Source organism: Pelophylax lessonae (assembly GCF_965119305.1).
Source record: "Pelophylax lessonae genome assembly, chromosome: 1".
In the NCBI taxonomy this organism is placed as follows: Eukaryota; Metazoa; Chordata; class Amphibia; order Anura; family Ranidae; genus Pelophylax; species Pelophylax lessonae.
Window position 1 is genome coordinate 850,765,747 of NC_138768.1, and position 17,281 is coordinate 850,783,027.

The 17,281-nt window shown below is 43.7% G+C and overlaps 1 protein-coding gene across 1 annotated transcript in view; it reads right to left on the reverse strand.

The window, feature by feature from the left end:
- The window catches only part of VAX2 (ventral anterior homeobox 2), a 193,282-nt gene that overhangs the window by 52,326 nt on the left and 123,675 nt on the right, over positions 1–17,281 (reverse strand). Inside the window, exon 2 of the mRNA XM_082268765.1 lies at positions 11,328–11,515. Coding sequence (XP_082124891.1) covers positions 11,328–11,515 — 188 coding nt within the window. The remainder of the gene's footprint in view (positions 1–11,327; positions 11,516–17,281) is intronic.

Genomic DNA, 17,281 nt, shown 5'->3' on the forward strand with positions numbered 1-17,281 from the left:
GATGTCCTCACCTGAGCTGATTCTTCAATCAGCTATCGAGTGATGGCGCCGACATCTTGACTAAATAGGCCGGAACTCCACTTTAAGGAGCGGGGTGAAGGGAAAAGAATTTGGTTGACGAGTAGAAGTAAGAAACATTTAAAAGTGGGACAGAGAGTGAGAAGGATTGGGGGAGGGCGAACTAAAGATGCTTGGAGAGTGGGTAAAAAAACTGATGAGTTAGGAAGAGATTGGAGAAGGATTAGGGTGGGAGCGTGGGGAGAACTACGTAAGATTTGGGAGTGGAAATCAAATGAGAGAAGGATTAATGTGGGAGTGGGGAGGAGAAGTAAGAAACGGGGTAAGGGTTGGTGAGTAGAAGTAAGGACAACTGGGTAGTGGAGAAGAGAAATGAGAATGATTGTGGAGGGGAGGAGAAGTAGGGGAGAACAGGAAGTGGTGAAGAAAAGGGAAGTCGGCAGTATAAATAAGGATGACTGGAATATGGGGAAGAGCAAGAAGAAGGAATGAATAAGGGGTTTGGGGAGTAGACGAAAGGAAGATTGGGGAGAGGGCAGAAGGGAAAATAATTTGGGTGAGGAACATTGGGGAGAGGGCAGAAGGGAAAAGGATTTGGGTGAGGAACATTGGGGAGAGGGCAGAAGGGAAAGGGATTTGGGTGAGGAACATTGGGGAGAGGGCAGAAGGGAAAGGAATTTGGGTGGGGAACATTGGGGAGAGGGCAGAAGGGAAAGGGATTTGGGTGAGGAACATTGGGGAGAGGGCAGAAGGGAAAGGGATTTGGGTGAGGAACATTGGGGAGAGGGCAGAAGGGAAAGGGATTTGGGTGGGGAAGAAAAGTAAGAAAAATTGGAAAGTGGGGAAGAAAAGGGAGATGAATTGGGGGTGGAGAGGAGAACTAAAGACATTTGGGGAGTGGGGAAAAGAAGGAAGATTAGGAAGTGGGGAAGAGAAGGGAGAAGTATTTGGGTGGGAGTGAGGAGAAGTAAGGAAGATTGGGAGTGGGGAAAAGAAGAGAGGAAGACTTGGTAGTGGGGAAGAGAAGGGAGGATGATTGGGGTGGGGAGGAGAAATAGGGAATTATGGAGAGTGGGGGAAGAGAAAAGATAAAGATTAAAGTAGGGAAGAGCGGAAGATTGGGAAGGGCAGGGAGAGAACAGATGAAGAGAGATGAAAAAGAGAATTGGATACGGAGGGCAGTGAGGACAGTAAATAAAGAAGAGAGAGGGTCAGGAGAAAGAATGAGAGAAAAAGTCAAAGTAGATGTACTGACAGAAGACGGGAAGCAGAACCAGGGGAAGTGACGGAAGAAGTAAAGCTGTGGACACCATCTGGTCAACCTTGGCATGCACATGCCTAAGTACAAATGATCACGTTGGACAACCATTAGTGTTTTCCATTTAGAACATGGAGTCGGAGGTATTCGGCAGATACTTTGCCTATTTGGGGCAAAACTGCTGTGCTCAGAAAACACTTCCTGACCTGACTGCTTTTCCCCTGACATATGGGACAGCAGTGTCTGTAGACACCTTCAAGATAGTTGTTTGCCCAATCCGGCAAAGAATGGAACACTAAGATCTTAGGTCGATAGGCACTTTTAGGGATAGAGAAAGTTAAAGGAAGGGGATATAAGGAAAAGAAAGTGGAAGGTAGTTAGGAAGGAACAAAGGAAGGAAGGACAGATGGACATGGGTTTGTGAGATACACTTGGCAAATTGTAGCACACTGAATTTTATGGAAAAATTTAAAATTGTACAATGATTGCTAATTGTCCTTAACTGAACTTCTCGACTGTCTACAGTAGCCCAAGGAAAGTGAGAGAGAGTGAGAGAAAGGGAGGGGGAGGGGAGGTTAGAAAAAAAAGGAAGAGAATGAGTATCGGCTAAAAACCCACAAAAAAATGTTCAACAAATTTAACTGTAATAAAGACGTATCCTATAATGCTTAATGTGTGGCCTTTCCATACTGATATAAAGTATATATATATATATAATTATTACATACGTATATATAATAACAGTAATCTAAAGCTAAGACCCGTATCAGCAGGCAGAATTGTACTGCAAAGTAACAGTGACATGAATCCCTTATGTATTGCACAAACTCATATAGGATAAATATATACATTGACGTTGTGTGGGCAGGGGGAGGAGCCTGGCGTTGTGTCTGCAGTCAGCGACCTACTTACTGTGCGTCCGCCTGGCTGCATCTCACTATCCAGAGAGCAGATGCCTCTGCATGTTCTCTCCTTGAACTTGTTACCTAAAAGAGTTTATTAACCCATCCATGTGGAACATGCAGTATATCTACAGTACCTCATATGTATACAGATACCCTACCTACGCTCCTTTAAATGCCTGGTGATTACACCCAGACACATATTTTTTGGTGGAGGTATAGGGCTGAGCAGATGCAAGGCTAGGCAATTCATTCAAGGGTTAAAGAAGATCCATTCACAACAAAGTCAATACGTTCATTAGATCCATAAACATAATTGCCCCTCCCATATTCCTAGTTTCCTTATTGTGTGCTGTCACACAAGAAAAGATTCATCTTGGGCGTATTAAGCTCATAGTCACACCATTAGTGGGGTGCCTTGAGGTTTCTTCAGGGGTGTCTTGGCAAAATGCCTAAAAATTGCCCCAAAATTTTATACAAGCCAGTGGGTGGATGAAATCTGCCTTTAAGTTACACAAAGCCACAGGTTTTCATTGTACACCATTACAACCTTCTAGCTGCTGGCCAGCTGACGACCAATGACATCATCAGTTGACAAGGATGATGTCAGTTGCCTGCATTTCATCCTTGTTTGACTCTTGCCTCGCTCCCTCAGCTTTGGGGTCTCAAAACTGAGAGATAAGAGAGACATTGGAATACTAATCAGTACCAGCTTGCAAAAGCGTATTTGCTTTGTAAAAATAAATCACCTCTAACATTGGGCATCCCACGTGTATTGATATGGCTGCATTATGTAAAACTATGAGAATAGTTTTTACATTTTAGAATGGGGCGCCTTAAGACTGTCCATAATTTTGGAGGGTGCCTCGAGATTGTCAATAATTTTTAAGGGAGCCTTGACTAAAAAAAGTTTGAGAAACACTGGGTTAGAGAATGCAGAAAAGCTAAAAGCGATGGTCAGTGATTAACCCCGCTATCGGTAAACCCGAGCGTGACTCGGGGTAGGAATTTCCTGCTATTATCGGTATCCCCGAGTCAAGCTCGGGGTGAATGGGCAGAGCTATGCAGACAGCGCAGCGGAGTTTCTTACCTTATCCTGGCGATCCAGCGATGAACTCTCATTGCTGTGACCGCCAGCCGAGATCTCCGCCGCTCGTCTGTCGGTAGGAGGACTTCCTAGTTCCGTTCCCTGCAGCAGCAATGCTGCATGGGAGCGGAACTAGGGAGGGAAATTAAAAAAAAAAAAAAAAAAAAGTTGCACAAAACACATAACACGTTTTATATTATATATATGCATATATATATATATATATATATATATATATATATATATATATGCATATATATATATATATATATATATATATATATATATATATATGTATATATATATATATATATATATATATATATATATATATATATATATATATATATATGTATATATATGTATATATGTGTGTATATATATATATATATACCTATATACACACACACATATATATATATATATATATATATATAAAATTATATTATTGATTCGATTATAATTCATGCGTTTGTGTTTCAAATTTATCACATCTGGGATGTCTACTAGAGACTTGTTTTGGTCAGGTTTAAGTCAGTAATTACTAAGAATTGTAGGCCTATAATACATAACGCCAAATTTCCATGAAAAGAATTGTACCGCTTTTGGTACAGAATTCCTGACAGAATCATACTGCCAGGGAGGTTAAAGTCATGCCAAAAGAGACAGTTAAAAACTGCAAACATGCTACAAGAGACAGTTTAAAACCATGAGACTCCATACATGCAAGTATGTTTCAACATGATGGAGGCAAAATGGTAACAGGCAAAAGGTGAAAATGCTACAGTAGCTGGTTAGAGAATGCAGATATGCTACAAGAGTTGGTCAGAGATTGAGGTCATGCCAAAGGAGACAGTTGAAAACTGCAGACAAGCTGTAAGACTGTACACATACTACAGGAGACAGTCAGAGACTCCATGCATGCAACAGGAGTTGTTCGGAAACAATAGACAAATTACAGGGCACAGAAAATATTCTTGATATGCTCCAGGAGATGGTCAGAGAATGTGGACATGCTCCAGGAGATGGTCAGAGAATGTGGACATGCTCCAGGAGATGGTCAGAGAATGTGGACATGCTCCAGGAGATGGTCAGAGAATGTGGACATGCTCCAGGAAATGGTCAAAGACTGTGGACATTTTCCAGGAGATGGTCAGAGAATGTGGACATGCTCCAGGAGATGGTCAAAGACTGTGGACATTTTCCAGGAGATGGTCAGAGAATGTGGACATGCTTCAGGAGATGGTCAAAGACTGTGGACATGCTCCAGGAGATGGTCAAAGACTGTGGACATTTTCCAGGAGATGGTCAGAGAATGTGGACATGCTTCAGGAGATGGTCAAAGACTGTGGACATTTTCCAGGAGATGGTCAGAGAATGTGGACATGCTCCAGGAAATGGTCAAAGACTGTGGACATTTTCCAGGAGATGGTCAGAGAATGTGGACATGCTTCAGGAGATGGTCAGAGACTGTGGACATGCGCTAGGAGGTGATCAAAGACTGCGGACATGCTCCAGGAGATGGTCAAAGATTGAGGGCATGTTCCAGGAGATGGTCAAAGACTATGGAGATGCCCCAGGAGATGGCCAGAGACTGCACATTCTCCAGGAGATGGTCATTAGCTGCATTCATGCTCCAAGAGATGGGCAGGGACTGCGGACATGCTACAGAAGATGGTCAGAGACTGTGGAAATTATTCAAAGACTGAAGACACGCTCCAGAGATGGTCAGAGACATGCCCCAAGGCTGTGAACATGCTCCAAGATATGGCCAGAAGCTGTGGACATGCTCAAGAAGATGATCTGAGGCTGTGGACATGCTCCAGGAGATAGTCAAAGACTGTGGACATTCTCCAGGAGATGGTTAGAGACTGTGGAGATGCCCCAGTAGATGGTCAGAGACTTTACACATTTTCAAGGCGATAGTTAAAGACAGCAAACATTCTCCAAGAAATGGTCAGGGACTGGGGACATGCTCCAAGAGATGGTCAGAGACTGTGGACATTCTCCAAGAAATGGTCAGAGACTGTGGACATGCTCCAGGAGATGGTCAGAGACTGTGGACATGCTCCAGGAGATGGTCAGAGACTGTGGACATGCTCCAGGAGATGGTCAGAGACTGTGGACATTCTCCAGGAGATAATCAGAGACTGTGGACATGCTGCAGGAGAAGTTCAGAGACTATGAACATGCTCCAGAAGATGGTCAGAGACATCAGACAATTTCCCCATCTTTCTGCTCCCTACAGCTCCTTTAACAATGTATTATCTCCAATACAATATATTTGAGAAGAGAAGTGCATAAAAACAGAAATGGATTGCAGTGAGAAAGTAAAAATAATGGACAGCAAAACTAGAACATATTATAAATGGCAACACCATGGTAAGCAAACCATTTAGGTAGTAAAAACCAGTGTAATAAACCATTTCCTCTACTTGTTTAAGTTATGTTGTATGACGTACCAGTTCTGGTAGTATAGGTCTACAAGCATCATCAAGGTCTGCAGAGCATTGGAGGAAGTCTAAAGCCCCGTACACACGCACAGATCGTCGTCATACAAATGTTCGTCTTTTCTCCCCGGGATGTCGCTGTCTGTTGAAAAGTGCAAAGACAGCACAAGGACAGCACAAGAATTTTGTCCGCAGACTTCAGCTGACTGCAGAAGTGATGTCATGTAATGGTTAACTTTCCCTGTGTTTTTTATTTTCTGAGCATGCCCAGTCTTGCAAATCTGCGGTCTGTCGGCTGATTTCTGTACTGACAGGCGAACAATCGTCCGTTCTGGTGTCCGCAGACAAAAATTTTCATGTTTGCAAGAAAGACTCTTGTCCGCGGATTGTGTGCAGACATCTGTCGGAGGCACCATACTAACACGCGTACAATCGGCAGATCTTTCGTCCGCCGACGTTTGTATGACGACGATCTGTGTGTGTGTACGGGGCTTAAGAAATGTTCTCCTTATACTATGGCCGGGCATGGATTAATGAAAAGGTCTGCATAATGCCCCATACACACGTGCAGATTACCAAAACCATATAATATGAGGTCAAACCTAAACACTTTCAATTTGTATGCAATCCGGCAGGCCCTTGCACTACATAGAAAAGGTAAGTCTGCAGACAAAAGTCTGCAGATAATCTGCACGTGTGTACGGGGCATAAGCACCTTGGAAGGAAAACATTGGGGCCTGAGAAACATACAATAAGTTTTACGGGGATGCATAAGTCCCTTGGGTTGAATGTTTGAAGCTGTTAAATCCTTAAAGAATTCCAGGTATGGCAATTTTTACATAATTAGTTTGCTCCACCTTGGACCAATTGTAAGTATGTATATGTCCTATCTATAGGAGCCTTGTAAAAGCTGTAATTCACTGTAGTAGGCACAGTGTTTCGTGCTGAATAGCTGCCCTACTGCATTGTGAGGACGACTGAGCACGGGCATTTTCTGAATGAAAATTTTCTCTGGTTGAATGAGAGGTGCGATGGTGATGTCACAATCTATGCCTTTTCTCCCTTCTACATACATACTTTCTTTTACAAATAAACATTTAATGCATGACAAAGGATTCCAAGAGAACTCTGGGTTAGCTAAAGAAACAGCATAGTGATAACAGGCTGCCTTGAGACTGAATGTGTCTGATTGAGAACTCAGACTGTGTCATTCGATAAGCGGTGGGTCACTGAGATGTGTTTGTGTGTAACTTTCAGATTGAGCTACTGAGCTCTGTAAACGCCAGGCATTTTTTACTAGACTGCAAGCAGATAACATCTCAATGTCCTGGCTAGAAATAAAAAACAAAAACATCAATAATGTAATACAATAAATGTATTATTTCATGAGCAGCACAGTGGTTTAGTGACTAGCACTTCTGTATTTCAGCACTGAGGCCCTCTGTCTGCATTGAGGCTGCTTAGGTTTCCAAATAAATTGGCGCTGGTGTGATATTCTACTGAGCATGCCCAAAATGGTTGCCACACCTCCTAGCTTTGAGGCCTCCCGAGTGACAAGTACTATATGAGTTAAAATATTTTTACTCAAGAAGAAAATACCTTTAGGGTCCTTTCACGCGGTGTGGTCCATTCTCTGCTCAGCGGGGGATCGATCCGCCGATCCCCGCTGAGCAGGCGGATGACAGCTCTGTGTGCGGAGAGGGAGGTGTCAGATCCCCTCTGTCCTCTATGGGGGAATCTGATGAGAACGGACTGCCTGTCCGTTCTCATCCGATCCGATCCGATGGACGGATGGAAAATAGACTTTCTATCCGTCCGGATTTCACGGACAGGATCGGAAGCGGATAGCAGTGGGTGTCAACGGAGATGTCTCCGTTGACATCCGCTGCCCCATAGGGATGCATGGAACATCCGATCAGATCCGCCTGAAAAAAACTGACAGGCGGATCTGATCGGATCGTTCGTGTGAAAGGACCCTTACAATGATAATTTTTTTTGTTAGTCCTTATCTTAATAAATAATATACAAAACCACTATGCACCACATTAAACTAAACCAGATAACTTCTGGCCCTAACCCTAGTGTAACACTAGCTAACCCCCCATTGCATCATCCTCACTTCATCCGCTGCGCGGAATCCTCACTTCATCCGATGCGCAGAATCCTCACCGAGCTGCTCCATAAGATTTCCTGATGCTGAAAGCTACTGATCCGATTACCGTTATGTTTTTATTTAATCTTTTCTTCCCTTTCCTCTGCAGCTTTTACCTAGTGAACACGCTAAAGCGCTACTTGATAAATCCTGATTACTATTTTCATGCAAGTCACATTAAAGCGCTGATTAGCACTCAACACATGCAGGGACACAACCCAGTAATCTCCTCCGCAATTCCCGTGTGTAAACCATTAACGGAGGTTGAACGTTAATGAATAACTGGGCTATTAGCGCATTCAGTATGTCTACACAAGTCTCCAAAGATACCGTAATTCTTTCTCCTGTGGTCCTTTGAGAGCTTTATTGAGACAAACGTCTGGCCCGGAAAAACTCACTTCTGTTTCTAGATAAAGTCATGTGCATGATACGGGCTTTCTGCATAGGGAATTAAATTTAGAAAAACATCTGTGGCTTCCATTCATATATCTATGCTCCTATAGCAAGTTGCTAGGATGTTAGGTAAATTTAGTTCTTTTTGGCTCCTCTGTAATGAGTGGAGCAGTATTGATTTCCTTTGGCTGTTCCGGGTCTCACAGGCTGCAGGTTTGATTGTTCTCCCTTGTTTTCGTCTGGCTTCTGGAACATAGGAGATTGAGCAAGGCAAATGGGCAGTATCTATATTTATTGTGCTGCAGCCAGTTCCTGGGGAGGTTGGCCCAGTAGGTGGCTAAGGGGCACATAAATAGTCTGAGCTTTAGTAAAGCAGGATCTTCCTATTGGAGGGATTCCACCAGGTTGGGATGGGGGGGGCTGCCCCTACCCTGCAGCAGTTCTACTGATTCAAGCTGATATTTATTGAGGTCCCAGCTGTAGCATAGCAGGGGGACCTATTTCTAAGAGCCCTTTCACATTGAGGCATTTGAAAATACTGAGCCCTTTTGCGGCACTTTTCATGCTTTAGCGGTGTGCTTTTTTAAGGACACGTGACTCAAAAACTGCTTTAAGAACCGTTTTAAGGCACTTTTGAAGCACTTTTCACACGCTTCTAATTCATTTCAATGGAGAGGGGCCTTTTTGAGGCACTTTATTAACGCTCCAAACATGTTCCAAAGATTTTTTTTACCGCCCCGCCAGCGCACCGCCCCAGTGTGAAAGCATTCATTGATTTTAATGGGACTAGGTTGTCGTGAGCTTTTAAGGCACTTTTTTTTAAGTGCCAAAGTGCTTGAAAAGCACCTCAGTGTGAAAGGACTCTAAATCTTATTGGAGCTATGGATTTGGTCTGGAGAGCTCACTGAAGAGTGCCCGGTAAAGGTTGGAAATGGTCTAGCGGTTCTATGGCATTGAGGGCATTAACCTCACTGAAGAGTGCCCATTGGAGTTTGGAAAAAGTCTAGTTTTTCTATGGCATTGTGAGCATTAACCTCACTGAAGAGTGCCCGTTGGAAGTTGGAAAGGGTGTAGCTATCCTGTGGCATTGTTGGCATTCATTTCTCCCTCACTGAAGAGTGTCCAGTAGATACTGGAAGGAGACATCTGGCTATCCTTATGAGTACTGACCTGAACTCAGTATCCAAGTGTGCTGTTTGGAAGAATAAGTGCCAGCTCTAGCTCTTTCTTGTTCCCAGCTCGTTCATAAAGGGTCCCAGTTCTGGCTATTTATTTAAACCCTTGGCATAAAGACTGTCCAGAAAAGCCTAGACTAGTTAAGAGTGTCCTCCTCTTACTGTTCAGCGTGCCTTGAGTATCCCATATCACCCTCACCCCTCTCTCATCCTAAATTCTACAAGCAATAAACCTTAAAAAGACAACCCCTGGAATGTTTATTGGAGCAAGAGCATATACTTCTGTGACTGGTGGCCTCTGCACTGTATAGGAAAGAACCAAGTAAAAATCTGTGGCTCCTACGGGGGTAACGGTACACTCCCTTGACTATTTATTTGCATGAATCAATCAAGAAATTAGAGGATCACGCAAGGAGAAACCATATCTGAAGAGATGCTGGGGATGAGATCTTTATTTCTCTTTCTGTCTTTACATACTTCTAAATACTGTACACCATATAGATTGGTATTCCATAGCAACCAGATCTGGACCCATGTTACAGTGACTTATGGCCTGGTCACGAGGTACCAGAGATGTATAGTAACTAAGTAGAACTACTTCACTACTGTACTTAAGTACCGAAAGGAGGTATCTGTACTTTCCTAGAGTAGAATTTTTTCTCCTACTTCCACTTTTACTTCACTACATTTTTTCAATGATTTCAATACTTCTACTCCGATATTTTTTTTTTGTGCTGCATAGTTACTCGTTACAATTATAAAAATTACCGCTGCCAGAACAGTAGATGGCAGGTTTCATGAAGCTCAAAACATGTGTATTATCAGCGCATACGAAAATAAATGCTACTGTAAGTATAAATAAAAGCTGCATTTGAAATAATAAAAAACAATATGATGTTCAAACTTTTGACTTCTTTCTTTAATAACTACATAACACAGTACTTGTACTTTTACTTTCAGTACTTGAGTAGCAATTTTTTTTTCAAAACTACTGGTACTTTTACTTTCAGTACTTGAGTAGCAAAATTTTTAAAAAAACTACTTGCAATACTTAAGTACAAAAAATGTTGAATACTTTAGTACTTCTACTCAAGTCACTTTTTGATCGAGCACTTGTACTTTTACTCAAGTATGGGTTTCGAGTACTTTATACAACTCTGCGAGGTACAGAAAGGAAGGAGTCAACTGAGAGCACGCATGAGGTCCACACTAGGTGCTTGGCCTGACCTCATTCTGTTACTGGGAGTGAGGTACAAGAGGTGCGCTGGACTGGTGGAGTGGATGAAGGCTGAGAACATCCCTCCTAATGCAAACATATAAAGAAGAAGATGCTTTTTTTTCTTAGAGGAACTCTGTATTTTAATACTGCACACAGTGAAGACTGATAACTAAGTTTATTGTCCTATAATAAAGCGATATTGCCTGAGGTCTGCGTGCGCTTCCCTCTATTACAGATTGGAATAACTAAGTCGGGGAACTGCCTTATTGTTGGATTTTTCACATGACCGCAATCTCCACCTGGTCCCGGGCATTGATGAAAAGGTACCCCTGAGTGCACAGGCGCAAATGACCGCGTCCACAGGTGTATTTATTGTAAGCAAACAATTTTTGGGCTCTGAGCAAGGGTGGGACTATATGAGATAGGACCCCACAGTAGAACCATTCAGCCCCCCTCTCTAATCTTCTTCTCAATGGTGATTTCTCTAGTGAAGTTAACAAACTATACAATAATTCCATGGATATTAGCCAAATACTGTTGCTACCTGCATAAGACATTACCTGCCAGACATTACAAGACCCCCTGTGCTTCAGGGCCCAATAGTAGTTGCATAGTGTGCAGTGGCTACAGTTGCACTCCTTCTTCTGGTGTCAGAATGTGGCTGTTTCCTTACCTGTGTTTCGGACAAATTAAGCTGTCTGGCCAGCTCAGTCCTCTCCCTGCCGACAACGTACTGGCACCTCTGGAATTCCAGCTCCAGCCGGTACAGCTGCTCCGCCGTGAAGGAGGTTCTTGTGCGCTTTGGCCGGTCAAGATCCAGACCCTTCGGTAGAACAATCTCCCGGATCGTCCCTTTGGCATCTAGAAAGAAAAGGAAGAGGTATGAGAACCTGAAGAGGCAATTTAAAGAAGTTAGAATGGTAAGGAGGAAAAAGGTGCTGCCAGATATGAGTATCAGGATGATGTCCTGATGACATCTGTATGACGAAACGCATAGAGCGTCACTGCGTCACTTCCGCCTTTGCTTTTGGAACGCACTTCCGGACCCCTTGGAACGCATAGCATTCCGGAATAGTCACAGCGTGGCAGACCTCCCGGCTCATGCTGATTTTTAATGCCTGATTTACTACATGTATATGTGAGTACATTTTGTTATTAAACTTTATAATTTTAAAATAGTACTGCACTATATAAGTTTCTTTCCTTACATGCATACCCGGATCATACCTGGCCATTGAGAATATCCACCACAGGACCCCCCCCCCCCCCCCTGAGGATCCACCTCAGGAACCGCTTGATGACCATTGAGGGATATAGGAGCCACATTCAATTTGGAGTATAGGCGTATTTCCCCTGTAGGGGTTCCCCCTTCTGGTAAGTGCGGTCCTGGAAGTGTGGGGAGCACCTTGACCCATCACACCGGCCACACTTGAAGAGGCACTGGAAATACACAAGTCACCCCTGCTGTGAAGCTGCACTAATTTAAAATCTGCACTGGAGCACTTTTTGCCATGCGACTTGGGACTATTGTATTAGCAATATAGTTGCACAGAATTAAAATGCTGCACTGGAACACTTTTTTGTTGTGCAATTGGGACTATTTTAATTATATGGTTTTGAAGTTTTTATACCTCACTTTATTGTATATTCTGTTGGAATTTTCAATTTTTTCAAATTATGCGATTTGGAATCGCATTGCATCTCACTATTAGCTATCATTCTCTTTTTTAAATATATTTGTTGCATTAGTTTGGATACTAATTTGTATCCATTCACACCCACCCCTTTCTGTGGGATTCGCTCTGTTAGAGTATATACACATATAGCCATGGTAGCACTTTATATTTGCACCTCGATTGCTATTTTGCACCTCTTTTAGTTTACCATTGATTTTTTTTAATTTATTCCACTGAGACACTCAGTCACTTTAGTTCATGCACTTTATTTCTACAAGGGTCTCTTCCCTTTACCACCATTAGTCGCTAATTTGCATATTAATTCAATATTTACTTATTTATTTATGTACATTTTGCTATTAATTAGCACATTACGTAGAAGGATCTGATTTTTATTTTATGAATTTAAGCAATATTTGAACACACATCAGGTTCTCCCACTGCTGACTTATATGTATATGGTTTCCTTTGTTGCCTTATACTCATATCTGGCAGCGCCTTCTTCCTCCTTACTATTCTTTCATCTTTACTGAACACTTTTTGTAAACCGTTTTAGAGGAAGGCTGCAGCCGATTTCCTACAATCCTGTCTGAGTTTCTTATCCTAAGCGCGGATCTTTCTCTCTCTCTTAATTTAAAGAAGTTGTCCACTGACGTGGGAAGAACAGAGCAGGTTTGGGTGACTTATTTCTGGACCCCTTTTTCATTGGTTTAAAGGGAACCTTTTAGAGACGTTACTGGCCATTGCCAAGTCTATTGTCTAGTGCTTAACCACTTTAGGACCGGAGGATTTTCCTGCTTTACGTCCAGGCCACTTTTTGCAACTTGGCACTGTGCGATTTTAACTGACAATTGCGCGGTCATGCAACACCGTACCCAAACGAAATTTACGTCCTTTTTTCCCCACAAACAGAGCTTTCTTTTGGTGGTATTTGACCACCTCTGCGCTTTTCATTTTTTGTGATATTAATTTAAAAATGCGACAATTTTGAAAAAATAACAATATTTTTCCACTTTGACAGTTAAAAAATATCCAATATATTCAATTTTTGTCATATATTTAGGCCAAAGTGTATTTAGTTACATGTCTTGTATTTTTAACCGCTTTAAGACCGGAAGATTTTACCCCATTCCTGACCAGGCCATATTTTGCGATTCGGCATTGCGTTACTTTAACAGACAATTGCACGGTCGTGCGATGCTGTACCCAAATTCAATTAATGTCCTTTTTCCCCACAAATAGAGCTTTCTTTTGGTGGTATTTGATCACCTGTACGATTTTTACTTTTTGCGCTATAAACAAAAAAAGAGCGACAATTTTGAAAAAATAACAATATTTTTCACATTTTTTTATATGAAATTCCCCCAAAAAAATGTAAAAATCAAAATTTTTTAACATTTTAGGCCAATTTGTTTTCTGCTACATATTTTTGGTAAAAAAAAAATCGTAATAAGCGTATTTTGATTGGTTTGCGCAAAAGTTATCGCAGCTACTAACTACGGGAAATTTATGTAATTTTTATTGTTTTTTTTTTAACTAGTAATGGAGGCGATCTGCGATTTTTTTTTTGCCGGACTGCGACATTGCGGCGGACAGATCGGACCCCTAACTGACATTTTTGACACTTTTGGGGGTACCAGTGACATTACTACAGTAATCAGTGCATATGCATACATATGCACTGTTACTGTAAAAATGACACTGGCAGTGAAGGGGTTAATTTTATTGGAGAGGGAGGGGTTAATGTTTGCCTGGTGCTTACTGACGTGTGTGGGGGGGAGGGGACTATGTGACACAAGGACAGATCGGATGTTCAGCTATGCTGAATCCTGCAATCTGACCCTGCCTGTCACTTAGGAGATCCGCCCGCTTTGTTTACACAAGCGTGCGGATCTCCACACTTGATTCCCCGACGATCGGGGAAGAGCAGCGGCGATCGCCACTGCTCCTCCCCTGGCCCGACTCCCGATGTGACTGAAAACAGCGGGAGCGAGCCACCGGCGGCGCGCGCGTGCCGCGGAGAAAAGGGAAGGAGTCCAGCGACGTAGGTCTACGTCGCTGGACGAAAACGAACCACTTTGCCGCAGTACCCTCCATGTGAGCGGTCGGCAAGTGGTTAAGGATGCCTTTGAAGACTTCTGGAAGCAGCTCTAATTCATTCTTAGGTATGGGCTACTTCTAGGAGAGAGAGGACTGAAGACAAGACTAGGTCCCAAGAAAGGACACAAGTTCCTGTGAAGGCATGAGAATACTTCATGACTTTTTTATTTCTCAGATGTTTTTTTTCTAATTGAAAATTATGGATAATATCATTTTTTGCAGTTCCAAGTCGTGGGAAAAGTTGCACAAATCTGAAAGGGGCCTGATATAAGTGGTTGTAAAGGCACAAGGTTTTTTTACCTTCATCCTCCCCGAATACCACCCCTAATACTTACAGTACCTGAGCCCCCTCTTGATCCAGTGATGTCCACAAGAGCATTGTCTCTCTGGAGGTTTGCACTGCTGATTGGCTTTTGCCAGCAGCGGGAGCCATTGTGTCAATCACAGCGAGTGAGCCAATCAGGAGATGGAGGGGTTGAGTCATGGCTCCATGTGTAAATGGACACACTGAGCCGCGGGGTCAGGAGTGTGCCTGCTTGGGTCACCCCACAGCAAGCTGCTTGCTGTGGGGGCACCCAGCAGGAGGGAGGAGCCAGGAGCGCTGGTGGGGGACCCGAGAAGAGGAGGATCGGGGCTGCTCTACGAAAAACCAACTTCACAGAGCAGGTGTGTATAACATGTTTGTTATTTTTTAAGAAAAAAAAAAAGGCTTTAGCTGACACCCGCTGCCCCATAGAGCTGCATGGAGGATCCGATCAGATCCGCCTAAAAAACTGACAGGCGGATCTGATCGGACCGCCCGTGTGAAAGAGCCCTAAGTGAAACATGTTTAAGGCTCCGTTCACATGTAGGCGTTTTGGGGCGTTTTTGGGGAGTTTTTCTGCTCTAGGATCAGCTCTCAAAACGCCCAACAAGACAAATCCTATTCATTTCAATGGCCCCTGTTCACATCTGAGCGTTTTTACGCTGTAAGCAAAACGCCCAACACTCAAAAAAGTACATGAGCTTCTTTTTGGGCGGATTACAGGCGTTTTCCATTGGTTTCTATTCAATCTAAAAACGCCTGCACAAAAAACGCCTGTAAAAACGCCTGTAAATCGCGGTAAAAATCACGGTAAAATCGCGGTAAAAAAACGCACTCAGGTGTGAATGTAGCCTTAGATAACAGTAGTAGTTATAGTATCACAATGATATATTGTATATGGATAGGGCATTAGAGGGGCTTGGCTATTTCACTGGTGGACTAGGTGAGGGGGTCCCCGTTTTTTCAGCACGAGGGCAACATTGTATATTTTACAAATTTTTGCAATTATTTGTGAAAAACAATTTCCCCCTGTCGAACCAGAGCCCCCACCCCCTTCACAGCAGTAGTCTCTCATCAGATCATATGTCCATCCTCCCTTTTTCAGGTTTGCAGGTTGGGTGGGTCTGCCATTGTTACCGGTAACACTCCCAGCCCATTTGAGCTGTAACTCCAGGTGTGAGAACTGAGACAATGACAATTCCCGCATCTTTAGTTTGTGTGTTTTATTATGTTTTTGGGATGGGAGAAGGGAATGAGTGGGATACTCCTCTCGCTCAACTAGGTAAAATTTCAGGACTCTTCTGGAGAAAAATGCCTGTCAGCGCTGTCTTGACACCAGCCAACGCTAGCCAACGCTTCCTGACGCTTGGATATACTGTAACACTGAAAACTGTGCTGGAACCTCGACCTTAATCCAGAAGATCCAGGACTGTAGAACACTTGACTCCTGACACTGCTTTGCTCAAAAGTCACTGAATAGTTCCCCCCAGCCCTGCGCTGGCTTGAAGTAGCTCTTTGTAAATTCCTGTGCTGCTGCAGCTCTCCACTGATGCAGTCCACACTGTACACTGACTCTTCAGGGCCCAAACTGCATGTACCCCTCTATACTTCAGGGTCCTCTACCTAAGTACCCCCTCTAATACTTCAGGGTCCTCAACCTAGGCACCCCCTCTAATACTTCAGGGTCCTCTACCTAGGCACCCCCTCTAATACTTCAGGGTCCTCAACCTAGGCACCCCCTCTAATACTTCAGGGTCCTCTACCTAGGCACCCCCTCTAATACTTCAGGGTCCTCAACCTAGGCACCCCCTCTAATACTTCAGGGTCCTCTACCTAGGCACCCCCTCTAATACTTCAGGGTCCTCAACCTAGGCACCCCCTCTAATACTTCAGGGTCCTCTACCTAGGCACCCCCTCTAATACTTCAGAGTCCTCTACCTAGGCACCCCCTCTAATACTTCAGGGTCCTCTACCTAGGCACCCCCTCTAATACTTCAGGGTCCTCAACCTAGGCACCCCCTCTAATACTTCAGGGTCCTCAACCTAGGCACCCCCTTTACAGCTAGCTGACTCCAGGATCCCAGAACCTTCTCAGAAGTGGTCCCCTCTGACACTAGGCAGACCCCCCAGGGGCAATCCACAGTACTTACAACCTTTGTAGGCTTTCCTGGGACTGGATCCCTCTCTCTCTCCGCTGGTTCTCGGCACACCGGATGCCCTTCAGCTCGACTCCGCACCCTCTGGATTCTCAGGCAGCACCCAAGACACTCGCTTCCTCTGAAAGGAGGAGAGACAGCCGTCCTCTCCCTCCTGGGACTCTGCTTCCCGCCAAAGACACCGAGTCATGCACTCCCCTCAAACTTATACCCACTCCCAGAATCCTCTGCGGTAGAATCTGCCTTCTGGGGTAGTTACAAGCCTGAATGTGTCCCTGATTGGGTTTCCTCCACTGCCCTATGAGAATCCTCTCACTATGCATTTACCTAGCACCTACCTGTAGGGTGCTACATTTACATCAAGTTTTCTTTTCACATCAGCTCCCCCCTT